This window comes from Linepithema humile, chromosome 1, assembly GCF_040581485.1.
Source record: "Linepithema humile isolate Giens D197 chromosome 1, Lhum_UNIL_v1.0, whole genome shotgun sequence".
Taxonomy (NCBI): Eukaryota; Metazoa; Arthropoda; class Insecta; order Hymenoptera; family Formicidae; genus Linepithema; species Linepithema humile.
Genome location: NC_090128.1, coordinates 42,133,553 through 42,161,211, shown reverse-complemented (window position 1 = coordinate 42,161,211; position 27,659 = coordinate 42,133,553). Strand labels below are relative to the sequence as shown.

Below are 27,659 nucleotides of genomic sequence, written 5' to 3'. Positions count from 1 at the left end.
GCATATTAATGTTATTTCTTTATTCTTCCACGGCATGTATGCTGACAGGGCATTATTTTCACAATGAAAAATCGATGACAGAGCTGAATTGAAATCTGCAGTTCAAAAATTAAAAATTCAGCACAAATCACTGCTGCTCTCTCATTAATGTCTAATTGATTCGATGAGCGATCTTTGCGCTCAGATACTTATCCGATGTCACGATCGTGTTATCATCAATGGAAAAGTACGCGACGTTTAGGTCGGTGATCATTCGGTGTGACTGTGCGACTGTCACCGAGACGTCACATATGTGACGGCAAATCGAAACGCATCATCCATTTTCTGAGATATATTTGCCCAATTTAGCGCTGACTCGTCCCGAAATGCCTGAGCAGAATGTTGGCGATCAGTATTCCACATGGGTGAGAAAATAAATGAACTAATTCGAATTCTGTTCTTATTGTCATATGGCACATAACCTCCTTTAAGAATCATAAACAAAAGACTTGTTGAAATTTTTCTCAGTAGTTCAATAATTCGGACAAGTTCAATTGTTAGTTTATTCAAACTGTTCTTAAATTTAATTATTCAAATAAGAAATGTGTAATAAATAATTTGAAGAATCAAATTAGAGGCATTTCACTTAGAGAAAAAAACAAAGTTGTGCTCTTACTAAAAATGTATATTTTATTATATTAGGTTGGGCTCGTGTACATTTTCAATCTCATCGTTGGAACGGGCGCTCTGACTCTACCTGCTGTATTCAGTCGAGCAGGATGGGCGCTGGGATTAAGTGTAATTTTAGTGTTAGCATTCATCAGGTACGTAAGAAGAATTTACTTCTTTTGATTTAAAATATTCATAAAAAGTTAGATTCAAGCTTTATGTTGAATTGAAATCAGACGAAGCTAGTTATGAGAATCAGTGTAGGATAAGAAAATTATTCTTAAGCTACTACAAATTTAAATAAATTGATTTTATACAGCAGACAAGCAGTTTCTTATGTTTCTTATTCATACACGTATACTATTTTTTTAAATTTGCTTTACTAAAAATTATTTTTTGATAAAAGTTTGTTTTATCTCACTGAAATTTTCTTTGTACAGTTTTATCACCGTTACATTTGTCATAGAAACGATGGCATCCGCCAATGCTATAGTTACATGGAAACATATTCAGCATCGAAAACGCGTAAGCTCTTTTAAATTTACTTTCGGCAAGGGTGAATAAAGAATAAGTGTGCGTATTTGAACTAAAATATATATTTTTATTCACAGGTCTTGCAAACAATAGGTGAATCTGGTTCTTCCAATTCTGATTCAGAAGATACTCCATTGGTAGCTCCCACTTCTACTAGCCCAGATCGTTCAGATATGACTTATAGGTATTACGTGATACATGACAAAATAGAGATGGGCCAGATGGCATCCATCTTTTTTAGCAAATTTGGCACTACTCTGTTCTATTTATGTTTTGCTGTATATTTGTATGGAGATTTAAGTATTTATGGCGCAGCAGTTGCAAAGTCATTAGCGGATGTTGCCTGTACTTATCTGCCAAACAATCTTACGTGCAATGACACCATACCAGATACTGAATTTTGCTGGGAAGGTTCTGCACTAAATCGATTTGATGCATACAGAATATTTTTGGTATGTCAGATTTGGAGATTTTAATGTAAGATCAATAATTTTTGCTAAAACTGACCTTTAGAAATCAGGAAGTTTCACTTTTCTTCTTAGGATATTATTCTGACATATTTATAGAAGTTCTAAGTAGAAAACTGAAAAAATTATAAAAAAGCTTGGGCAGTTTCTAAAGGTTAAAGTATGAAAACGATAGCAATGATAATAACTGTGCTACTTTTACTTTCAGACAATATTTGTACTGTCATTGGGACCGTTTGTATTTTTTAACGTGCAGAAGACTAAATATCTTCAGCTATTGACTTCACTGATGCGATGGCTCGCATTTATCATAATGATTGTTTACGCTTTGAAGAAAATTATTATGTACGGCCCTCGAGGTGATCCACCAGTTGCGAATATAGCCGGTAAGTTAAAAAAAATTGTGATATTTATTCACGATCTTTCATTAAACACTATTAGACATATAATCGCGACATCGGTGTTTCAGGGATTCCTAGTCTTTTTGGTGCTTGCGTTTATTCCTTTATGTGTCATCACTCGTTACCTGCTCTGGTTGCACCGATAGCGAATAAATCTATGATAAGTCGATTTCTCGCTCTCGATTACGCGCTAATAGCAATTTTTTATCTGCTATTGGCTGTAACAGGTATTTTTGCTTTTGAGCGTTTGGACGATCTTTACACTCTGGACTTTGGACCACACGGCTCGGGTGATTGTTCCAAGAGTGATAATATTTTTATGGTCTTTATAGAGTATTTCTTGGCACTCTTCCCAGTGTTTACTTTGAGTACCAGTTTTCCCATTATAGCGATCACCCTCCGAAATAATTTGCAGTCGCTCTTTTTGAACGAAGACGTATCCTATAATCTATGTCTTCGGAAACTCGTCTTCCCTGTCTTGGCTGTAATACCACCATTTCTGGTCGCAATGTTCACCAAAGATCTGTCGATATTAGTCGGCATCACAGGTTCGTACGCTGGGGCAGGGATTCAGTACTTAATACCCACGTTTCTGGTGTATTACGCCAGGAAAAAAACCAACAAAATCATCGGCCTCGGCGTCATTAACAAATTCGCGAGTCCTTTTTCCAGTAGATATTGGCTGATTTTTGTCGTAGTGTGGGCGATTGCTTGTATGATTTTAGTATCAGTCAATTTTATCCAAATACATGTACAATCTTCCTGGTTTAATCAATAACAATGAAAATCATTTCTGTCGTATAATTATGTCATAGAGAATCAAAAGAGAGGAAGATAGAGCTTTGCCGTAAGCTGTATTGTGAAAAAATGCAGATGATGAATATTTACGAAAGTTGATCGCGTATCTTGATTGATACACATTCGCAATGTATCCACAGTAGAAATATCATGTTGCAAAATTATCGAAACAACAATCAATTGATATTGTATTGCATTGAGTGGATGCAGGTGATTGGAAGTGATTAGAAATGGTAGAGAGGAATTATTTCAGAGTGATTGGCACGATGTATAATATGACTGATTATTCGATCTGTGAGATTCTTAGCATAGGGTACTAATTTAAGACTATCGTCATTCGTGGCAGCGTATGCTCACATGTATCTATGACGAACCGACAATACTTTGGCACGAGTCGGCATGTACAAGTTAAATACCAGATAAGCGTAACATAGGGATGTGTCCACAAAAAAAAAAAGAATTTGCCCGTCTCTCTTACTTTTGCAGGATTGTCCCGTGATAGAGAAATGCATGATTTTGTTGTTATAAGAAATTCTAAAAAAGCTATAATGTTGTATTTTTATATTTTTTTAAAAAGTAAGATTGTTCCATATTCGTGTATTTATAATAAAGTAATAATATTAGCATTAGGCGATGTAGTAACAGAAATAGCAAAAGTATAATATTACGTTCTTTTTTGAGATCATATTTTTGTATATGTGTAAAACTGCCAAAAACAGAGATTATTCGCAACATGTCCGTCATACCAGTGTACCTGTGCGAGTGTAGCGTACAATGAAGAATGTTATAAACATTATATATATATATATACAGGGTGATTCAAAATAACCTGATGTCCTTGCAATGCCATATTCTTGAGCGAATTCTGAGACGATTTTTCCTTTTACAAAATTTTGTCCGAAGCTTAGTTTTCGAGTTATAATTGAAAATAGTTTGCTACTTACGAGTCCGATACAACGGACAGACAGGGACGGTGTAATGTGTCATGAGACGATAGTAAACACTTGACAGTCTCATTATACGTTGCGCGTCCCTGCCTGCCCGTTGTACCGAACTCGTAAGTTGCTATCTATTTTCAATTATAACTCGAAAACTAAGCTTCGGACAAAATTTTGTAAAAGGAAAAATCGTCTCAGAATTCGTTCAAGAATATGGCATTGCAAGGACATCAGGTTATTTTGAATCACCCTGTATATATATATATATATATATATATAAAGCAATTGAAACAGATAACAATAAATGATTGATTATACAAGTCTCTGACGATTTATTCGATATATGTACATACATGTTCCTGTGTTCTTATCTTTATCTCGTACCGAGACCTGCATAAGAGGCAGATTTTAACACAGATAGATTTCTCTTCAAGATTCCAACGACGCAAGATAGCACAATTAAAGCGATAAAAGCCATTTCCAATAAGATTCTTATCTCCCTGATTAAGTGAATTAGCGCGGAATACGTTAAAATCGCCCTTGTTGCATAGGCACAGTATCTGAAAAATCTTGGTTAAATAGTTTTATTTTTACATGTATTCCTCACAACAGATCATAATAATAAAAAACATTGAAAGTTAAAATATTAATTTTTTTAACAATTGATGAAAAATCAACTTGTCTCAATAACTTTTGTTTCTAAATGTGAGATCCGTAAGTAACAATAAATAATGTGTCGTGTGATCAGCTAGAAATTATGCTTAACGTACCAACAATAAAATTTGACGTGTCGGATTTTAAGCTGTGAAAATAAGCAAGAACATTTGACACGATTTTACATACGTGAAAAATATTGATATGCAAAAACGCGTCATACGGCTTTGAACATGAGTGTGTGAACACTTCGGAATGAACATACACACTGCTAATCTATATCTCACGCAATTCAGGTATATTTATAATAAATAGCCATTTCGTACTTATACAATTTGATTTCTCTCTGTAGTTCCCCACGATCGAACTCGTTCTACCAGATTGTAAGTTGTTGTCTACGGAATAAGATTTACGTGCAGATATCTCCCTATCCCAGCTTGGGGTACTCAAACACTGCTTGTACTAATTACTCTCTTTCTTCATTCGTCAGTCTTTAACGCTACGAATACTGCAGATATCTATCATATCGCGAATCTGTACTCGTACAACTTTGTTAGTCTCTTAAACCTATTTCGACTGACAGTGAACTTTATTTTTGTGGAGATTAAATTTCGAGATATGTCTTCGTGCTTCGGCATTAAATTGGACTGATATTAACGATGCGATGTAACATAGATGTAACATGATTAATATGATATTCTCTTAATATTCTTTTTGTCAGTAAAAAGTGCTAAAGCAGCTTGTATAAGAACAAAGACGCACGTATCGTCGCGTATGTGACAACTGAGCTTGTGTTGCGTACAAACGCTGAGAGAGTGTACTAGTTGAACTTGGTACATTTTGTAAATATTAATGATTGTAGAAAACTTATGCTACGAATTGAAGTTTAGTATAAAGAAAGATATCTGTGTAGAGAGAACAAGGACTTACAATCTAATAACTCGATGAAATGAGTTAAATAATACTGATCCTCCTCCTTCGTCCTTATAAATTAGAAAATTACTCGTAATTATTTAAATAGGGACAATGCGCGTCTTCGTGGCCCACGCACTCTATCACCGGATCGTGCGTACTGTCCCACATCCCCGGGCCACATTGTCTGCACAGCCCGGCCAGTGTACAAGGCAAGCGTACAAGTTGACGAAAATGATGCAGTAGGCCTCGTGCCTTTCTAAGTATAATGTTCCCGTCCATGTACATGGCCAGTGAACTAAAGTGCAGCAGCATTTCGTCCGTTCGGAGATCCTGGGCGATTACGTCGTCTGCATAGACGCACATTATAGCGAGACAGAGGAACAGATGGAAATGATCCGTTAAATAATTGACCCAGCAGGCTTCCCACATAACCAACGCTATGTCGGTGGGAAATTCTCTCTTCAAACACCTGCGATGAGGAGACAAATGCGATAAGAACGTGCAATATCTAACGCTACGTGAAATATGCACGCGATAATACTTAAATACACTTACAGAAGTATCCACCGATGACAAAATAAGAGCTCTAAGGCATCCGCGTGTTTTTGAAGATGCGCGTAAAAATCTGGTACCATTATCCTTACTAATTCCCGAAGATAGCACAGATTTCTGTCCATGTCCGTATCGGTCGGCGTGCACACAGCTACTGACCTTTGCATCAGGCCCGCGAAACACCAGAAGGCATCAATTTCAGAGTTTAATTCGGCCAGTAATGGAGCCAGAAGATCGGACATTCCTTGAGTGTAGCCCAAGCGGCAATTGTAAACCGCGTAGTTAAGTAAAATATTCCTACAAGGACAGCGAAATAATAATGGGTAATATAAAAAGAAACAAAGTCAATATTTTGCTTCTAGTTCCTCATTGCAGTCATATTGAAATAATTTGGCGTGAATTTTTTTTCTCACATAACTGCAAATTGCAATAATTTGTAATATATGGCTGCAATGTGGAAGCAAGAACCTTAGGCATGTTGAAATAACTTACTTCATTATTTCGATGTTAGCATTACCCTCTCCGGCATAATATGGATTAGCTCTGTCCGTGCGAACGACATCCTTCTCCACTATGCACACTACATTCCGCCAGAAACGCTCAGCCTGCTCTGGATTCATGCTCAACCGACGTTTTTGTATCTCCTCGTATTCTTGCCGCCTAATGGCGTCGATCTGCTCCCTGTCTTCATACGTGCTTTGATACGAGTAGCAATGCAATAAAAAAGGCCATACAATTTTTCGCAACGCCGGTTCCAAGCCGCCGAAAAATACCCCCTTGCGAAGCGCGAGATCGTCCTCCATCTGGCCCCGTTCGTTCAACAAATCTTTCCAAGCTAGTGACGTGATCATCGGCACTTGGCCCTCTTCGGGGTGCAGCTCGTCCCGACTTACCTCCGGTCTGCACACCATAAAGTGTCTGCACAACAGCGGAGTGTTCGTGAAAATATAATGACTGAAATATTACATTAACGTGAAGTCGGTAGAAGTCCTGCTGACCTGTACGGCAAAGTTTCCTCTGTGTCGGTGCTCAAGCGCGGATAAAGCAGTTGATGCCATTGGTGCAATGTAGTGGCCAACCGATCTAAGCCACCGTGATGGAAATGCAGGATCTTGTACTGGCTCTCTCTGCTCGCCACCACCAACTGGCCGCAGGTGCAAGCAGGATCGGCGAAGAACAGCCTCAGCGACCGCATCTCGCTGAGATCCACCGAGAATCTTCGGCATCGATGCGCTCTGCGCAGCGTCACCGGAGATGCGGTCGCGCTCTCGGGAAAAGCGAGATTATGCTGCAGAGCTAGGAGTTCCGGAGATCTCATCCATGACGGCATCTCTTCGGCTAGAAATATAACATTATTGAGTCGTTAATCGTGCACGAAAGTATGAGCTCGTCAATGACTTGCGGTTACATTCAAATATTGGATTAAACTAAAAATTTGTCCGGATTTTAATGAAAATTAAGAAGAATCTTGCATTATGAGCTGTATATTATCAAATTATCCAACGATCAATTTGAATAAATGAGAACAGCAAATACGTCAAAGTAATTATTTATTAATAGTTATTAAAAGTAAAAAGCAACGTTTTCTAACTTGCGTCAATTTGTTAACTTTTACTTTTGACCTGAAAATGTAAGATATTAACGACGCCTAGTGTACGCACCGTCAGTGGACATCGAAATCGACAGACTACACGTCGAAGTTAACGACAGGCTGCGACTTTTCACGCTCACGTCATCACGAAACGGTAAACGCGGCTCCTCGTCGACGCTCTTCGCGTCGTTCTCGTTGGCGCTCCGCTCTTTCAGATCCCCGTTCTTCTCGTTTCTCGTTACCGTCGTCGAATCTGAATCCGGCCGATTCTCAGCCTCGATACTTTCGCCGTCGCCGGCCGTGCTCGGGTCTCGACGACGCAGGAAGTCGTAGCCGTAACTGGAACCGGAACAGACGCGTTCGCAGTCGCCGCAGTTGACGGGTTCCTTCGCCTCCAGGCACACGTCCAGCTTTCCGTTCCCGTTGTCGTTTTCGTTCTCGTTCTCGGGCTCGTGTCGCGTATTTAGAACGTTGAGCGCGTCGCCGCGAGTCGTCTTCTCGCCGATTTGCAAACGCGGGGAGGTTGAGTCGTCGTCGTCCCTGTGCATCGCGGCATTCCGGACGCTCAAGTTCTCCAGCGTGGTCGGGTGTTTGCGCAGTGTGGTGTTTGGTATCCAGCTCAGATGCAGGGTCGGCAAGTTCGAGTTCTTGTTCAGCTTGCAAGTTATGGTCATGTAGCCGGGATGGTGCACCACGTCGGCGTGCTGCCTCATCAACGTCGGTGGATGCACGCAGACGTTGTTCTTGCAGAACAACGCCTCGCCGTCTTGATAAATGACACGTCGGTTATCCTGGCCGCAGTCACCGAGGATGTAACTGCTCGCCTTCCTCAGAATATTCGGCAGCGGCATTGTCGAGATTGCGTTTGTTTTCTTCTAGCGAAACATGACGTGCGATATATTCGACGGAGAGAACCTACGCTGTTCCCCTAAGATTTTAAAAATTTAAACGTTTGTCAACACGGAAATCCATTTTGACAGTTCGCGAGACGCGCTGCGATTTCCCCGCCTCTCCGAGTGTCCCAGTCTCGATCCGGGTTGTCCTCGTGCACGAAGTGCTGACGAAATCGCGATCCGCGTCGACGTTGCGAGCCAGCGGAGAATGTAGGACAGAGGGCAAGCATAATCGGGGCGCGAGCACTGAATTTAGGATGAATTCGCGCCGACAAAACTTACGACGGCGAACTAATCTGTCCTTTCGCGTAGCGGCACGATTGCAGATACGCGCGCTTAAACGCAGCGTTATCGCGCCAATTAGCCTCGATGCATAGAGTTGTGTGTTGATAACGTGTATCCGCGTCGTTGTGATATACACCCCGCTATTTATCAGGTTTCAAATTCCGCGATAGTTTTCAAGCCGTCCCACATCGGCCGACTCTTTGTCATTCTTCACTCTGAAGCGAAAGAATCGTGACGATCTCTCCATCGTGCTAATCGGCCAGAAACTTCTCCGTCTCGCAACACCCTCGCTCCGCGCGAAACAGGATTGACATCATCGGCACGGCGATTAATCAACGTCCTTGTTTCTGAATCGCTGATGCTCACGCGTCACTGCTCGGTGCGCGGGCGCCGCCGTCGTCGTCGCAACCACTGCCGCGCAAGTACGTCGATTTCGTGAAAATCCCCTAAAATCTACACGCGCGTACGCGCAACACCCTCGCACGCATCTATTTCGATCTGATCCTTTAAGGGCGCGTTACGCACGCTCGATTGCGCTGCAATAAAAACACGTAATTCATTATCGACGCGCGTAAGAACTTTTTTTCTTATCCTAGATCAATATTTCCATCTGATCGCTACCTACCCATCTGTCCTACTACCCGAGCCGCTGACATCTCGCCACTTGTCATGCTCCGCAGGTCGTTTTTATCGATTATTCACCGCGTTCTCTTCCGAACTTCTTAATACGGCTACGTAATCATGATCTTGTGTTTTTTTTTTTCCCTTTCGATCAATCATTTAATTTCTCTCGTATGCGTGCATTTCTCCTTCACTCCAAACTGACCTCCAAATTGACCTACAAGATAAACCGATTGCGAAATTATATGACGAGTCACGGTGACTTCGCGATTAATTCTGAAAGTTTATGCAACGGAACCAATGTTTTATGCGCGAGATAATCACGCAAGTTTTATCTAATTAATTATTCGAATGCGACAACAGTAATAATAAATTACAAATAATGAATTTTTTGCAATAAAATATAGTTTTTCGTGTCGGCATTTACAAGAGTATTTGTAGTATAAATATAGTTGAGCAGTATTGTTTCTAATTATTACGCTATCAATCGCATTAAGTTTAGTGCAGTTCGTAGTTAAAGAGTATCTTATGATCGTTGCTGAGAGCTAGTCCCGACTTAGGTCCACGTTTGAGGTACGATATCGTAGAATACGAGGAGAAGTGAAAATCCTCTTGTAAGTAACCGTTCACCAGCAAGTGTCCTATAATAGCTTCGGCAGTTTCTCTCGTGAACTTTGGCACGGGCACGTCAGACACTCGGAGCGATGACGCACCTTTAGCGTACCAAGCGTCGACGAGCTTCAAAGCGGTCAATCGTGTATCATTTTGCACAGCCTTAGTCATAATCTGATACAGCTGTCTACAATACTGCGTTACGTCAACTTCCTTCTTGACTTCCGGCTTCCTGCAATGATCGCACATTTGAACGCAATCGCTTTCGTTCCAGCTCTCTTCGAAATGAGTCGCTATCAAGCTTCGTCTGCAGGACGTTTGATTCAGGCAGTACGATAACACTTTGTACAGGTTCTGCAGTCCGACTCTGTCCTGAAACACCATCGTGCTCAGTTTGAATACATCCGCTAATCTGTAGAGCACGAGACAGACCGCCTTCCTGCCGTCTCTACCCGCGCGACCGCTTTCTTGATAAAAGTTCTCCATCGACTTCGAGACGCAATGATGAATCACGAATCGCACATCCGGTTTGTCGATCCCCAATCCGAAGGCGATGGTCGCGACCACCGCTTGATACTTGCCCGATATCCATTTCGAGTAAACCTCCGATCTGTATTCCGGTTCGAGCATCGCGTGGTAGCATCCAATTTTGACGCCTTTTTCCCTTAAATTCGTGGTCAATTGTTCGGCATCTTTGATCGTGGTTGTGTAAATAATACCTGATTTTCCGCTAAATCGATTCTTCAACAGACCTTCTATCATTTCGAGGCAGAGCTTCTTATCCGCCGGTTTGCGACGAACCTCGTAATATAGATTCGGTCTGTTGAACGAAGCTCGTAGGACCAGGCAACCACTGATGTCCAGCATCTTTTGTACATCTACGATGATTTTAGCGGGAGCCGTGGCAGTGAGACCCAGAATCGGTACGCCTGGGAATAAGGATTTCAGCGTGGTCAAAAACTGATAATCCGGCCTGAAATCGTGACCCCATTGACTGCAACAATGGACTTCGTCTATGGCAAAACGTTCCAGATTCCCTAATTCAAATGCTTTTTGCACTTTGCTCATAAAACGTTTAGATTTCGCCATGTACTCGGGCGTTACGTAAATCAATTTAAGATTGGAGTTTTTATTTATGAGAGCGTCCATGGTCATCTTGACGATTTCTTTATCAGTCTTTGCGCATAACATGGTAGCTTTTACATTAAGCCTGTTTAATCCATGCAATTGATCTTCCATTAATGATACCAACGGCGAAACCACTATCGTTATACCCTTGCTGATTACAGCCGGCAACTGATAACACAAACTTTTACCACCACCTGTAGGCATGATTAAGATAACATCTTCCTTGGACATAATAGCGTTCATAGTTGGTAATTGTAATTCTCGCAAGTTTTCTATCTTAAAAACATCCTTTAAAGTTTTTTGGAGTCTTGCGGACCAATCAAAATTTGCATTATTCCAGTCTTTCTTGGACAGCGAGAAACTCTTTTTTAAAAGGATATCGTCGCGCAGTTTTTCTTTGCGTTCGGTTAATATCTTTTTGCGATCTCGAAGTTTCTGCATTTCACTCTCTATTTGTTGCAGCTCATAATTGATAGCTGCTATCTCATCGTCCTCTGTGACTAAAATTTTGAGAAAAAAATGTGAGAAAGTAATGTGCAACGTTTAATATAATCTCATTCACAAATAATTGTAGCAAGTAATTTTATTACACATTAAAATATTAGAATTCAATATTAAAATTGTTTACAGTAAGTCTTTAGTAAAATCTGATATAAAAAATAATTATTTATATCCTTGCATATTTATTAAACAGAAAATTATTTGTCTCTATTGAGTTTTAATGATCAGTTTGTAATTCCATCAACTGATGATTGATTAAAGCAAAATAAAAATTTTACAAAGTCTGATGTAATTATACTCAACTAACCTTGACACTCGTCGTCGTCTATCATAATCACATCTTTCACGTCATTAACAGACATTTTAATCAATTATTTAAGTTCTTTTATTAAACTTTAAAACATTTGAATATCTTTCAAAGATACAATTAATCAACTTAACTACAAGAATGCTTATTTATAAAACTATAACCTAACTGCACAATTGTATACGCATTGAGCAGCTGTGTTCCATGCCGGCATATCTATGCTAACCAGTGATGCAAACTCGAGCCGGCCAGCACCCGAGCACCGCGGTAGAGGAAGCACGCACACAAACGAGAATCGTGACGTCACACGTACGTGTGCGCTTCGTCGTTCAGTTTGTAGAAGCGAGTGGACATACGTGTTCCGTCTCCTTTTTATCAAAGCGACGTTGCGCGCTTGTTGCGTATGACAACGTGAAATGCTTTTTCAAGATTTATGTGATCTTGTAAAAAGTAAATAATATTGATATTAATAAAATATCAGAACATTAAATGTTTATGAATTATTAATATGCGTTAATTGCGATAGTTAATACTTTAGAGTTTAATATTATGTTATACAGGGTGTCTCATAACTACCGCTTAATACTTTAATAGTATCTTTTGGAGATAAAATAGAGTAAAGAATCTTAATACAAAAATATCAAGGCTACAATAGTTTTTAAGTTATAAACGATCAAAGATGCTAATGATGTCGCGTAGGACGCTCGCCTGGCACGCTCAGGTCCGCAATTACACGTACACGCGTACCGATCTGTCAACTGCTATTGATTTTTACAAGTCAGGTGATATTGATTTTTACTGCACAGCTGATTTTTCACGGACGTGAAATGCATGTGGATTTTCGTTACTCCAAATGTGAGAGTTGTGGCTGTTAACTACTCCTTCACGAGTAAAACGTGACTCGTCTGTAAATAAAATTTTATGGACAAAACCAGAATCTTTATTTTCATTTTCCAATAATCATGTTGAAAATGATGGGAGATTATACATGAACATTACGATATACTTATTGTATTTTCTGTATCAGATTAAAACGCTTACAATAAATACAATGTAACGCATCTTTATTGAAAACATTTTCATCTAGAAGAATCTAATTTTATACATTGTTATTAGAGAATTAAAATAGAGATTCTGATTTGGTCATTAAAATTTTATTTACGGACGAGTCATGTTTTACTGGTGAAGGAGTATTTAACAGTCACAACTCCCATATTTCGAGTGACGAAAATCCACATGCATTTTGCGTCCGTGGAAAATCAGCTGTGCAGTAAAAATCAATATTACCTGACTTGTAAAAATCAATAACAGTTGACAGATCGGTACGCGTGTAGTTACGGACCTAAACGCGCCGGTTCTACACGATATCATTGACAATCTTTGATCGATTACAAGCCTAATTTAAATCTCAAATAGTTTTATTATTAATTATTGAGTGGTCTTCCGCGCCACCCATGAGGTGCCACTTATAGCGCGTTAGGTTTTTCAACGTGGACCTTCGCCGGTAGCCCTATTATACCACATTGTATTTTAAATAGTAATATATATTATATTATATACTATTATATACTAACACTAATACTTTTTTTGTAGTATACTATTTAACTATGCTATACTATATTACTACGCTGTACTTTCAGGCATTATATAATAAAAAAAACCAATTTTTTCATTTTTTATTTTATTTATTGAATATTACTTAATAAAAATATTTTTTATTATTGTGAGGCCGCCACGGCCCCCTCTACCGCCAGGGCCTCCTCTGCCGCCACGGCCTCCTCTGCTGCTACGGGCGCATCGTCCTCCGGTACCGCCACGTTCTCCTCTACCGCTGGCAAAGCCTCCTCGCTGGCGGTACCAGCGGGCCCTAGAGCGGCCGGCTCCTCTTCTTTTTCTTTCTAAAAAATTAATAATAGTATTTACAATTAGATTTACGATTGTATACTCGTATATTAATTAATAATTGTATTGTATGAAGTAAATAACTTACTAGCTTTGTTTTTTGGTTGCTGCTGTTGCGGCTGTTCCTGTTGCTGCTGTTGCGGCTGTTCCTGTTGCTGCTGCAGCTGCTGCAGCTGATACAGCTGTTGCTGTGTTTCCAGCTGTCGTTGTTGTTGTGCTTGTTGCTGCTGCAGTATTTGCTGCAGCAGCTGATGCAAGGATGCACCTTCTTCTTGCGTAGTATGTTCTGTTAAAATAAAAAAGAAATATATATTTTATCAATTAGTAACATAAACATACAAAATAAATTATGACGTAGTTTTTTTAAAACATTTTTACGTCCGTTTTATAACAAAAATGAATAATAATAATTTTATTTATTACTTACGAGACAAATTGCCTTCCATTGCAAACGTTTTGCACTTTTGTCAGCAGGACACGGGTGCGGCTGACATGTAACAATAGTAAACCGCTGCGCGGGGCCGCGTCTGTTGTTCTATTTTTTGTTAAGAAGCACGGTTTATTTTTACTTCTATACTCTATATGTCGTTAATTTTTTTGACGTTCATTAGCCTGTGTAGTACTCTTGTTGGCTTATAATTGCGAGTAAACGTATTTCTTACACGTTTTATTAAATCGCAACGTTGATGAGAAAACTGAGACAGTCTCGACTGTAAGTTTTTCAATATATTTCCATATATTTCCTTGTTTTTTCTTCTTTTAATTTTCGTCTAATTTAATTCTTCGTCTTTGTTTCTTTTTTCTTCTATATTAAAATGTGCGATTCTGTACAAAAAAAATCTAAGCGAAGCTTTTTTGAAGGCTGGCTTAGCAATGATCGGTATAAATCTTGGATACGAAAAGTACCGTTAAATGACAGTTTTTTTCATTGCACTATTTGTAATAAAGATTTTTCTTGTAACACGCGCATTTCTAGACATGCGGATTCTATGTGTCACAAAAATAATATTAAAAAACACACATCTGTTTTGTTAAATAATAATAATGTAAGTTTTAAAAAAAGTACTTCTAATATACTTAAATTTCAAAAAGAATGGTTAGAAATGGAGCATTTTCAACCATGGTTACGTGAAGCATCACATGACGAAAAATTATTTTTTTGCTCCATTTGTGAAAAATACATGTCTGCTAAATTGTCGCATATTTATGATCATGCAGAATCCGTAGCACACACTACAATAGCTAAGAAAAAGAATTTAGAAAAAAAGAAAACAGACGAAGATGTTAATATGACAGAATCATTTTTATCATTTGATGAGCGAAAGAAAGCAGTAGAAATTCGATATGCTGCTTTCATCGCCGAAAAAAACATTTCGCATCAAACTGCGACAGACATTCTAACATTTTTCCAACAAATAGGAAAAGATTCTGACGTATTACAAGATATGAAAATGAGTCGGACTAAGTGTCAAAAGATTATTTCGAACGTGTTGTGTCCGGTTGAAACGGATCGTGTAGTCGATATTATTCGAAATACTAAATTTACTATTTTTATTGATGAAACGTCTGACATTTCTAATCAAAAATGGATGACGTTTCTTGTTCGGTATGTTGATCCTGCAACATTAGACATTCGCTCACAATTAGTAAAATTAATAGATATTGATGCAAAAAATAGCAGTGCGGATAAATTGTTTGATGCTTTTAAAAATGAAATGTATAGACATCAAATTCCATTTTTAAATATTATTGCTTTGTCAAGCGATAATGCACCCGTCATGACGGGCAAATATTCATCATTTAAAAGAAAGCTTGAGGAAAAATGTAAAAACTTAATAACATTTCCATGCCCATGCCATTCCGCTGCACTTGTTGCACATACAGCATGTGGTAAAATTCCAGAGTATTGCGAAGAATTCGTAAAAAAATTAGCTAATTTTATTAACGGTAGTCCAAAACAATCTGCTATTTTTGAAGAATTTTGTGAATGTTTTCAGGAGACAAATCGCAAAATTCTAAAGTTGTCCGACACACGATGGCTTTCTCGGCATTCATGTATTGAAAGACTTATAGAGTTTTAGGATACTGTCGAGCATTTTTTAAGAGAAATGGTAATGAGTGAAAAGACAAAATCTGGAGAAAATTTATTATCTGTAATGCAAAAACCTGATGTAAAAGCATATTTATTATTTTTAAAACATATTTTGAATTTTTTTAACTCTTTTAATGCATTTTTCCAAGCTCTGGAAACAAGAATTCAATTATTGCAACCAAAATCATTTCAGTTCCTTACCATAATTTGTAAACATTTTTTAAAACCAGAGCTTTTACAAAATATAAATAATAATTTTGAGTTTTCAAAAAAAGAAAATCAAAAATCTTTAAACAAAGTATATTTAGGAGATGAATGCGAAAAATATATTAACGAATTTATAATAGAAGGACACGCAGACGTAGTTGCAACAGTTCAAGAGAACTGTTTGCAATTCTACGTAACTGCTGCCCAAGAAATTTGTAAGAGATTACCAATAAATGACAAATTTTTATCAAAATTAAAAGTTTTTGAATCGGACACTGCTTTACGTGATATCAACAGAGAAACTTCATTCAATGATGTTTATTTTGTCGCTCAGACCATTGGCGGGTTTGACGAAAACGGTTTAAGAAAAGAATGGTTTGCTTTACATCAAAGTTTTACAGAAGCAGAAAAAGATAATTTGTCAATGTCAAATTTTGATGACATGTGGAAACAAATTTTAAAACATTCTCATCAATATCCCAATTTGAAGTCTCTTTTGAATGCTGTAAGATCGCTGCCAAATTCGAATGCCGATTCAGAAAGAATTTTTTCCTTGTTGCCGGACTTAAAAGCGAAAAAACGAAATAAACTTTCGTCTGTTAGTGTCAATGCTACTTGCGTGCTTAAATCTGTATTGAAAGCGAAAAGGGAAACTGCTGTAGATATAGAAATTAATGAAAAGCATTTGTCTCTAATGTACACGGACAAATTGTATTCTGCATGTCCTAAGAAACAGAAAAGTCATCTAACATTATATGCTGCAAATGTTCATGAAATTGCTGGTCCCTCCTCGTCTAATGATATGCAATAATAATGTTTAAAATAAAATTTATTATTGCATTGCTCATTTCTAATGCTTATGCTAATGCTTCAAATGTTTAGAATATCATTTCTGTTACAGACATGATATCATGTACATTTGAACATTATGTCTTACATTAATGTATGTAAGACATCACACTTATAAATAATAGATATGTGTTAAAAATATCTTCTTAGATAGACATACGATCGTATCTTGAATACATAATTACAGTACTTATTAGCAGCATTAAATAGTGATTTGCAATTGATTATAATTGTATGTTATTATAATTATATAATAATATGCTAATTATTTAATTTAATTTTTGCATATTCTGTATTTCTATTTAATTTAAATTTCTACATATTTGTCTATCTAGGTTGTCTGCAAAAGATCACATTTGTGACCTACTGGTGGATAAAAAATACGTTGTCAGCAAAAAACCCGGTCATCACACCCTAGATTGCACATGTTTGCTTCATTTACATTTCCTAATCGTATCCAATGTTTTCATACAAACATGTGCTACTTGGGAACTGTGAACGACAGGTAAAACAGATAAATCTTGTCTGCAAAAAATATAAGACATATATATATATATATATATATATATATATATATATATATAAAAAAGAGACATATACACACACATATATATATATATATATATATATATATATGTGTGTGTATATGTCTCTTTTTTGCAGACATGAGACATATACATATGTCACTTTTTTGCAGACACGAGACATATACATATGTCTCTCTTTTGCAGACACGAGACACACACACACACGTGTGTGTGTGTGTGTGTGTGTGTGTGTGTGTCTATTAAATATAAGTCTCTATATATTTATATATATACAGACACATATTCATATATATCTCCCATTTGCAAACATAAAAAAATATTGAAATGTGGTATAATAGGGCTACAGGCGAAGGTCCACGTTGAAAAACCTAACGCGCTATAAGTGGCACCTCATGGGTGGCGCGGAAGACCACTCAATAATTAATAATAAAACTATTTGAGATTTAAATTAGGCTTGTAATCGATCAAAGATTGCCAATGATATCGTGTAGAACCGGCGCGTTTAGGTCCGTAACTACACGCGTACCGATCTGTCAACTGTTATTGATTTTTACAAGTCAGGTGATATTGATTTTTACTGCACAGCTGATTTTCCACGGACGCAAAATGCATGTGGATTTTCGTCACTCGAAATATGGGAGTTGTGACTGTTAAATACTCCTTCACCAGTAAAACATGACTCGTCCGTAAATAAAATTTTAATGACCAAATCAGAATCTCTATTTTAATTCTCTAATAACAATGTATAAAATTAGATTCTTCTAGATGAAAATGTTTTCAATAAAGATGCGTTACATTGTATTTATTGTAAGCGTTTTAATCTGATACAGAAAATACAATAAGTATATCGTAATGTTCATGTATAATCTCCCATCATTTTCTACATGATTATTGGAAAATGAAAATAAAGATTCTGGTTTTGTCCATAAAATTTTATTTACAGACGAGTCACGTTTTACTCGTGAAGGAGTAGTTAACAGCCACAACTCTCACATTTGGAGTAACGAAAATCCACATGCATTTCACGTCCGTGAAAAATCAGCTGTGCAGTAAAAATCAATATCACCTGACTTGTAAAAATCAATAGCAGTTGACAGATCGGTACGCGTGTACGTGTAATTGCGGACCTGAGCGTGCCAGGCGAGCGTCCTACGCGACATCATTAGCATCTTTGATCGTTTATAACTTAAAAACTATTGTAGCCTTGATATTTTTGTATTAAGATTCTTTACTCTATTTTATCTCCAAAAGATACTATTAAAGTATTAAGCGGTAGTTATGAGACACCCTGTATAACATAATATTAAACTCTAAAGTATTAACTACCGCAATTAACGCATATTAATAATTCATAAACATTTAATGTTCTGATATTTTATTAATATCAATATTATTTACTTTTTACAAGATCACATAAATCTCGAAAAAGCATTTCACGTTGTCATACGCAACAAGCGCGCAACGTCGCTTTGATAAAAAGGAGACGGAACACGTATGTCCACTCGCTTCTACAAACTGAACGACGAAGCGCACACGTACGTGTGACGTCACGATTCTCGTTTGTGTGCGTGCTTCCTCTACCGCGGTGCTCGGGTGCTGGCCGGCTCGAGTTTGCATCACTGATGCTAACCAACAGCTGATCAACGTCACATGATGGTGGTTGTATGATTGTATGACTGTGTTCGCGCTCGATTCAATTGCTCTTTTTCTTCCATGATACTCCGTTGTGGTGTCATTATCAGGCAAGTAGTGAGGAGCAACAAACTCTGTGCGCACAAAATAAATGAGGTGCCAAGTTTCAAGCTGTGGGCATCATGTTTTGTCAAGCTGCACTTCGTGCATGTCCGACATGGCTTGAAAGCAAACTCACGTCTATATATTTTAGGGGTATTTGTTTTATATTCACGTTTGCATCTTACACACTTTGTGATTAACATATTTTGCGCTACTGCTGCGCAATAATATTCTTTTTCCTTGTGTTATCGTTGTTCTATGTTTTAATAATTTTTTTTCTCAATTTTTCTCAATTAATGATTTTGGATTTATAATCACTGTATGTAAATTAATCACGTTGATATTCAATCAGATATACATATGAAACTCACATTTTATATAACTCCGTTATTCAATATTCCAGCAAAGAGCATTACTTCCAACGGATTTAGCAGATCGCATAGTCTCAGCGCAACAGTAGAACATCCCAATATGAAAGTTCAAATATTACCAGCACTTCAAGATAACTATATGTATTTGGTATGTTCTGTCATTAATATTTACACACTTGGTTATCTGAACAATATAAGCAGTCAATTCTTCTTTATCTTATACTTTACAATTTACAGCTAAGATAACTTCTATATTTAACACATCTAATATTATATGTTCCTAAATTTTGCAAGATTATTGATGAGGCAACGCAGGAAGCTGCTATCGTGGATCCTGTTGATCCAGAAGCCGTAACTACAGCTGTTCAAAAAAATAATATCAAGCTAACGAAAGTCTTAACCACTCATCATCATTGGGATCATGCTGGTGGAAATGCAAAATTGTTGAAAAACTTTCCTAACTTGCCCGTATATGGCGGTGATGACAGAATAGAAGCCATCAATCACAAAATTACGCACAACGATACATTTAACATTGGCAATTTATCGGTTAAGTGTCTTGCAACACCTTGTCATACGCGTGGACACATTTGTTACTATGTTACAGCAGAAAAACATCCCCCATCTGTGTTTACAGGTAAAGTAAAATATTTAGTAAGCGTTAAAGATCAAATATCAGAAATATCAGATTAAATGGACAAAGAGAAACCTTGATTTTATAGGAGATACACTTTTTGCCGGGGGCTGTGGGAGATTTTTTGAGGGTACTGCTGATCAAATGTATAAGGCACTTGTCGAAATCCTAGGCTCCTTACCCGAAGAGACAGTAAGTTATTTAATTGGAATTGTAATTCATTATTTATAATTTGTAATCGACAATTTTTTTACTTTATAGCAAGTGTTTTGCGGACATGAGTATACAGCTAACAATCTTAAATTTGGTTTACACGTGGAACCCGACAATACGACAATGCAAGAAAAATTGGATTGGTCGCATGCCCAACGTGCCAACAATCTTCCAACTGTGCCTAGCACTATCAAAGATGAAAAGCTTACGAATCCCTTTATGCGAGTACATGAACCGTCTGTTATGAAACACACAAAACAAAACGATCCTATTCAAGTAATGTCGTATTTAAGACGGGAAAAGGACAATTTTAAAGCTTAATTTTTGACAATACAAGATATCTTCCTATTCATTTAATATACTTATACTTAATACAGATTTAAAATGGAACATTAACCTTGAGATGTAAGAACAGAAAAATATCTAGGTGAATATATTGTAACTTTTATTATATGCAGTACAATCGTGTTTTCAGTCATAAGATCGCTATTTGGAACTGATTGATAACAAAAGTGCAGATTTATTTTTCACGAATCAGCATGAGATAAGATTGAAATAAGAGATAAATTTTTGTTTTTTAACCAGAGAAGATCTTACATCTGAAAACCATTGTACTGCGGCATTTTATGTTAAAATAAATATTTGAGTATATACATCCACAATATGTTTGGCTTACTTATCTACAATTTTTAAACTCCTATCATTTTTGTACTTTGGATTCTATTTTTACAAAAAACAAAATTTTTCAGCTTAATATATCAATATCTACTTACATTATATGTACATACTTGCACACTGTTGAAAAATATAAATCAAAAGTGATGATATACACAAGGTATTAAATGTATTAATACAAGACTGTGCAATCGACTAAATGGAACAATGCTGTTTCTTTTCTATTAGCAGTTTCGTCTCTTGCTTCTAATTAATGTTACACTTCCTTTCCTCATTAAACTTGCTGTTCCAAAGTTTTTCTTGGCTGTTCCTGATATTGCTTGTAGAACAGATAATTGCATGACTCTGCATTAAAATACATTATATACTATTATACTATTTATAAACAACTAATGTATAACTTTTACTATCTGGATAAAATTACTTATAAATTTTTCATTTTTTATACATTGAGTATTTGTGTTATATTATGTTATATTTAGTGGCACTTGACAAGGTGCATCTTCAGTCTTTTTATTATATATCTGCATTTCTGCGACATATTTCTCCTTGGATCTTTCGTACATATCGTAATACACCTAAAACAAAGCAATACATTAGTTATATTTAATATTTAAAGTAATTATAAAAATTATATGTAGTATATTTATATGATTCAAAAATTTTACTTTCTTATCTTCAGAGCTGAGAGACTTCCAAGTTGTTGCAAGTTGTCTGGTGAGTTCTTGTTTACTTGGTTCTGGTTCTCCAGCCAAACGTTCCATTACACGAGGTCTTTGTTCCTGACAAAATTGGAAGAAAGGATTGGCAGGTCGTTTTGGTGCGTTTGGATCAGCTTTTGCGCCCTTTCTTTTTGTTCCCTTTCTAGGTTTTTCCTCTTTTGCATTATTAGATGCACCTTTTCCCCCTTTTTCAGGTTTTGGCATTGTTTGAAATACACTATTTTCTTCGAGCACACCCATCGGTGCTTCACGCCAACGATCTCCATGTTGATCCAAGCGATCGATCAAGAATCTATGATTAATATCATGACGAGAATGACGGAAATATGCAGAAATTTCAAATTAAATAAGCTATAACTAACTTTTTCTCCTTCCTCGTACGTCGAAGAAGTTTCCTCACTTTCTGGATTCTATAGACCAATCTCTCATTCTCCTAAGTTAAAAAAAATCATATAGTTTAAAAATAGCTAACGCAACAATCCTGCTCGAAAATGCTATAGTGATTTTGACTGAGAAGAGTTAATGACTTAACCTGTTGCAAAATCTCGCATCTTTCCAATAGTAATTGATACTTTCTCTTGTAGATATCAAATTCTTCCGGCTCCACGTCGTATTCAGATTCATCAGACATTATAAATTTTAATAAATATAGTTGATTTTAACGATATTAAAAAATAAAATATTGCTAAATTTTGCACTATTTTACACACATATGAAATAACACACGAATTACAAACATTCTTGCTCGTACTCAGTGTTCCGATTAGGGACCGGCTGCTTAGCGTATATGTGGCTTTGCGCTTGCGCGGCGATGGAAATGCAGTGCCGACACATGTCGTGTGCAGGACTTTACGCAGGACTTTTGACAGGAAGAGGTTAAGAAGATAAAAATAAGGTAAGGCTTGTTTATTTATTATAATTAATATTTATAAAATAATTAAATTATACAGGGTGTCAATTAAGTCCCGGGACGGCTGAATATTTTCTCATGTAAGGTATTTTTGAAAAAGGTCAAGGTCATTTCTGAAGTAATTTTCAACGAGGAATTTAACGGTGACCTTCAATTTGACCTTGAGCTTGACCTTCAAGGTCATTTCAAGGTTAGGTTAGGTTTTTTAAATAGAAACCCCTATTTTTGATTCCAAAATCTAATAGCTGGTGTCAAGAGCTTTTCAAAACACTATAATGAAGTTATTTTTCATTAAGTACTTTTCGAGTTATGAGGCTTGTAAATTACAGTATTTTGACATAAAATACAAAATATCTTGTAAAACATTCAATTTTTGGGAATCTTACCTTAATACTTTTATGCATAAAATAATAAAACGAATCAATTGGTATAAAGAAAACACATAGTTGCTTTCAAGAAAAAGTATGCAGTTGCATGTTGCAAACTACATACTTTTTCAAAACACTATAATAAAGTTATTTTTCATTAAGTACTTTTCGAGTTATGAGGCTTGTAAATTACAGTATTTTGACATAAAATACAAAATATCTTGTAAAACATTCAATTTTTGGGAATCTTACCTTAATACTTTTATGCATAAAATAATAAAACGAATCAATTGGTATAAAGAAAACACATAGTTGCTTTCAAGAAAAAGTATGCAGTTGCATGTTGCAAACTACATACTTTTTCAAAACACTATAATAAAGTTATTTTTCATTAAGTACTTTTCGAGTTATGAGGCTTGTAAATTACAGTATTTTGACATAAAATACAAAATATCTTGTAAAACATTCAATTTTTGGGAATCTTACCTTAATACTTTTATGCATAAAATAATGAGACGAATCAATTGGTATAAAGAAAACACATAGTTGCTTTCAAGAAAAAGTATGCAGTTGCATGTTGCAAACTACATACTTTTTCAAAACACTATAATAAAGTTATTTTTCATTAAGTACTTTTCGAGTTATGAGGCTTGTAAATTACAGTATTTTGACATAAAATACAAAATATCTTGTAAAACATTCAATTTTTGGGAATCTTACCTTAATACTTTTATGCATAAAATAATAAAACGAATCAATTGGTATAAAGAAAACACATAGTTGCTTTCAAGAAAAAGTATGCAGTTGCATGTTGCAAACTACATACTTTTTCTTGAAAGCAACTATGTGTTTTCTTTATACCAATTGATTCGTTTTATTATTTTATGCATAAAAGTATTAAGGTAAGATTCCCAAAAATTGAATGTTTTACAAGATATTTTGTATTTTATGTCAAAATACTGTAATTTACAAGCCTCATAACTCGAAAAGTACTTAATGAAAAATAACTTTATTATAGTGTTTTGAAAAGCTCTTGACACCAGCTATTAGATTTTGGAATCAAAAATAGGGGTTTCTATTTAAAAAACCTAACCTAACCTTGAAATGACCTTGAAGGTCAAGCTCAAGGTCAAATTGAAGGTCACCGTTAAATTCCTCGTTGAAAATTACTTCAGAAATGACCTTGACCTTTTTCAAAAATACCTTACATGAGAAAATATTCAGCCGTCCCGGGACTTAATTGACACCCTGTATATATACATATAATGTATTTTTGTACATATATATATGTATACCATATATATATTTTATTTTTTAATACATTAAAAAAATTTTTATTACTTTAAATGAAGCTGGGTAACGGTGCCTCTTTTTATATGTACAAGACACTTTACTGATGCCGTATGGCCGCACATGCGCAAACAAACCGGTCCCTAATCGGAACACTGCTCGTACTACGATCTCATTCAAGAGCAGCGACTGTGGCAACTAGTAGCGGAATATGCTAAAACTAAAAAATTTTGTCAAGCTTGAAGTGGTTAAGGCCATCACACACAAAATGACATAACTGCATATGCATAGCATATTAGGCCTTTAGGATATTCCAAATAAATTGCATAGCGCATAACATACGCATAAGAAATTGAATTGATCCATTTCATTATACATCTTCTTATGAACCATTTTCTTATGCAAAAGCATTATGCAAGTTTGCTGGATATACCTTTATAGTTCATTTTCTCTCGCAATTAGGTTTGGTTAGGTCATGTTATGTTAGATTAGATTAGGCTACGTCAAATAGTATGCAAACCGGTCGTAAAGGAGAAAAACAAAGAATTTGGAAAATGACTATGAAAATGTAAAAGATTTCTAATTACTTTATTACAACTGTCAGGTCATTTTCTTAACGTATGTTTGTGTCATCAATGGTACTGAATGCAGAATAAAGGTTATGGAATACGGTAAGCACGATAAATAGAGATACCTGCAACACAAATATAGGTTTGTTGTCCCAACATGCTCCTACTTGCTCTAATTTATGGTACTACGTTACATTATATTATAAATTGAAACGTATTGGAGCAAATAGGGAGCATGTTGAGGCTTGCGACGCAAACAAACCTATACATTAACCTATACATTGCGTTCTAACAAATTTTATTACTATCTTTGTAGAAAAAAATATGCCTGATTATTTTTAAATTATTTTATTAATTACCATGTGTATTTACATATTATAGTCTACAAATATATGTATTATGTATGTTACTTTATTATTATAGACGAAAATACAATGCAAATAGAAGAGCAACAAGCTATTGAAGAAGATGAAAATGAAAATTCGAATAACGACAATAATGCACGAAATAACGATGAAAGTGATGTCAAAACTGAACATTCACAGCATAGTACGTTTAATACTGTAATAATAATCATTTCCTCCAAATATCTGTACTTTAATTAAATGTAAAATTTTAATCTACAGCAAATTCAGCAGATGTAAATTTAGATACCACGGATATAGACTCTGATCAGACATGCCCGATTTGTATGGAGCAATGGACCAATTCTGGGGAACATCGCTTATGCTGTTTACGCTGTGGACATTTGTTTGGACATAGTTGTATTTTGAGATGGCTGCAACAATCTTGTACTGCTATAAACCGTCGTTGTCCGCAATGTAACAAGAAAGCTTTAGTAAAACATATCAGGATGTTATACGCAAAAAAAGTGGCAACAATTGATACTACCGAATGTGATTCACTAAAGAAGGAGTTGATTAATGTTACAGCTGAAAAAAAACTTTTGCAGTTGGAATTATCGCAATATAATGCTCGTCTGAAAGTATATCAGCAGCAAGTGGATTGTATGAGGAAACATATTGCGGAACTGGAAAGTCAACAATCAGATATTAATATTCAAATGAACCAAATTGCTTCGGGCAGTGTCTCCACTACAAAATTTCATCTTGAACGATCTCTGGAGATCTGCAAAGATAGTGGATGCCGTGTGTTAGACTATAATCCATGGTACAAATTGTTAGTTGTCTCTCAAAAGTCATCAAATGGATTATTTAATGGATATGGTATACGAAAGATGGACTGTGAGTATTTTAACTTGCGGCAATTCGTCTATTTGCACACTCAAGCTGTGAGAGATGTGACCTTTCATTCAACACAACAAACACTTCTTCTCAGTGCTGGTTTTGATAAATGTGCAAAGTTAATGGACATTCAAAACAATATGATAGTGCAGACATACCAAACAAACCATCAACTTTGGAGTTGTTGCTGGTCAGGTGACAATCCACATACTTTTCTAGCTGGTGCACAAAATGGATCTATCAGCCAGTTTGATATTAGACAAACTTCTGGTGCTATTAGTGTCCTAGATAGTTATGGTGATACGTCGCCGGTTGTATCAATGGCAACAGTGCCATCTAATCCTGGCAGTGGCATCAGTAGAGGTGGATTTGTAGCATGTCGTTTAAGAACATGTAATGTATACGAAATTAAGGATACTGCGTACCTGCCAAAGCAGATGTTTTTGGAAGGTCCTTTTGTCTCAGTACGCTATGATGAAAAGAATCATCATTGTCTCATATCATCTCGTCCTAATGCAAGGCAACCATATGCGAGACATACAGTGTGTACTATTGAAAAGCATATATCTAATGATGACATGGTCATGTGTAATACTGTGCATACATTTCAAGCTGGTAATTCTCAACAGCTTTTATCTCGACCTTGCTATTTATACAAGGAAAATGACACGCTGGTCGCTGCGTATATAGAATCAAATAGTAATATATCATTGTGGAGTATAGCAAGCGGCAGACAGTTACATAGCCTTCCATTATCAGATTCTATTATAGATCTGTGTTCCTTTGAAGTTAATAATTATTTATTTTTATCAACTCTTTCTACAAAAAGACTTAGGTTATACAAAAATGGATAAATAGCATAAAGTACAATAAAAAAAAATAAAGCAAATATGACATGACCCATTTATCCTTACTACGTTCGGAACACAACTGTGTCTTAATATAGTATTATCACAGATTAAATTTTTTAAAAATTTTTTCTACATTGTATTTTAATATTAATTACATCAAAAATAATATTGTATAAGAAAAAAATTTGAAAATATATACCAAAAATTTACATAATAATCTTTAATTTTTAACATTATTTTTTTAAATGCGTTCTTGTTTTTTTTTTACATTTAGAATTATAATTTGAGTATAATTTTATGATAAAGAAATATTTAATTTCTTAAGTATTATTTCGATGCAAAATGAAAATGATCTCTTTCCATGTGTACTTTTATCTTTGATGTACGTTTCATTTTCCACTAAGAAATGGACAGATATTTCTCTTTATTCTATATGAAAAGTATGAAGAATATTACACAAATAAGATGGAAAATATTTATATAAATATTTATAAAACACATGAATACCAGTAATACTTTTTACAAAATTTAAGAAACGATTGCAAGTGCGTTTAACGACTCTTCCATATAATTCAGTATATCAACAAGAGCATACTATCGAATAACATGCTTTAATAACATTTGCTTTAAGTCTG

General features: G+C 35.9%; 6 protein-coding genes across 11 annotated transcripts; 2 read left to right on the top strand and 4 right to left on the bottom strand.

The window, feature by feature from the left end:
• Nucleotides 1-13: 13 nt before the first annotated feature.
• On the top strand, nt 14-21,057 carry LOC105667506 (hydroxyacylglutathione hydrolase, mitochondrial). Of its 4 annotated transcripts, XM_012359329.2 has the most exons (9): nt 118-404; nt 682-803; nt 1,089-1,173; nt 1,260-1,634; nt 1,858-2,035; nt 19,581-19,696; nt 19,843-20,185; nt 20,271-20,374; nt 20,444-21,057. In XM_012359329.2, the coding sequence occupies exons 1-9, from the start codon at nt 366-368 to the stop codon at nt 20,714-20,716; spliced, it is 1,635 nt and encodes a 544-aa protein (XP_012214752.1). In that variant the 5' UTR covers nt 118-365; the 3' UTR covers nt 20,717-21,057. The 4 variants fall into 4 exon arrangements, with proteins under 4 accessions (XP_012214753.1, XP_012214752.1, XP_012214756.1 ...); XM_012359330.2 differs by lacking the exons at nt 19,581-19,696; nt 19,843-20,185; nt 20,271-20,374; nt 20,444-21,057 and adding an exon at nt 2,119-4,106 and having other exon boundaries at nt 14-404; XM_012359333.2 differs by lacking the exons at nt 118-404; nt 682-803; nt 1,089-1,173; nt 1,260-1,634; nt 1,858-2,035 and adding an exon at nt 19,026-19,185.
• Nucleotides 4,095-9,489, bottom strand: TBC1D16 (TBC1 domain family member 16). The gene is made up of 6 exons (XM_012359326.2): nt 9,302-9,489; nt 7,569-9,212; nt 6,906-7,245; nt 6,400-6,825; nt 5,911-6,204; nt 4,095-5,824 (listed from the first exon to the last, which is right to left on the bottom strand). Exons 2-6 carry the CDS (start codon nt 8,347-8,349, stop codon nt 5,440-5,442), a joined length of 2,226 nt encoding a protein of 741 aa, XP_012214749.1. The 5' UTR covers nt 8,350-9,212; nt 9,302-9,489; the 3' UTR covers nt 4,095-5,439.
• Nucleotides 9,627-12,037, bottom strand: LOC105667504 (ATP-dependent DNA helicase Q1-like). The gene is made up of 2 exons (XM_012359327.2): nt 11,846-12,037; nt 9,627-11,537 (listed from the first exon to the last, which is right to left on the bottom strand). The coding sequence occupies exons 1-2, from the start codon at nt 11,898-11,900 to the stop codon at nt 9,796-9,798; spliced, it is 1,797 nt and encodes a 598-aa protein (XP_012214750.1). The 5' UTR covers nt 11,901-12,037; the 3' UTR covers nt 9,627-9,795.
• Nucleotides 13,541-14,783, bottom strand: LOC136997214 (uncharacterized). Its single transcript, XM_067347681.1, has 3 exons — nt 14,175-14,783; nt 13,836-14,033; nt 13,541-13,743 (listed from the first exon to the last, which is right to left on the bottom strand). The coding sequence occupies exons 1-3, from the start codon at nt 14,191-14,193 to the stop codon at nt 13,541-13,543; spliced, it is 420 nt and encodes a 139-aa protein (XP_067203782.1). The 5' UTR covers nt 14,194-14,783.
• LOC105667508 (uncharacterized) lies at nt 20,717-22,604 on the bottom strand. 2 transcript variants are annotated; one of them, XM_012359336.2, is made up of 5 exons: nt 22,325-22,604; nt 22,155-22,225; nt 21,739-22,084; nt 21,495-21,648; nt 20,717-21,415 (listed from the first exon to the last, which is right to left on the bottom strand). In XM_012359336.2, the coding sequence occupies exons 1-4, from the start codon at nt 22,421-22,423 to the stop codon at nt 21,538-21,540; spliced, it is 627 nt and encodes a 208-aa protein (XP_012214759.1). In that variant the 5' UTR covers nt 22,424-22,604; the 3' UTR covers nt 20,717-21,415; nt 21,495-21,537. The 2 variants fall into 2 exon arrangements, with proteins under 2 accessions (XP_012214759.1, XP_067203657.1); XM_067347556.1 differs by having other exon boundaries at nt 20,717-21,648.
• Nucleotides 22,599-27,062, top strand: LOC105667507 (E3 ubiquitin-protein ligase rfwd3.S-like). 2 transcript variants are annotated; one of them, XM_012359335.2, is made up of 3 exons: nt 22,599-22,687; nt 25,353-25,478; nt 25,556-27,062. In XM_012359335.2, exons 2-3 carry the CDS (start codon nt 25,364-25,366, stop codon nt 27,025-27,027), a joined length of 1,587 nt encoding a protein of 528 aa, XP_012214758.1. In that variant the 5' UTR covers nt 22,599-22,687; nt 25,353-25,363; the 3' UTR covers nt 27,028-27,062. The 2 variants fall into 2 exon arrangements, with proteins under 2 accessions (XP_012214758.1, XP_012214757.1); XM_012359334.2 differs by lacking the exon at nt 22,599-22,687 and adding an exon at nt 24,347-25,031.
• The last annotated feature ends 597 nt before the right edge of the window (nt 27,063-27,659 follow it).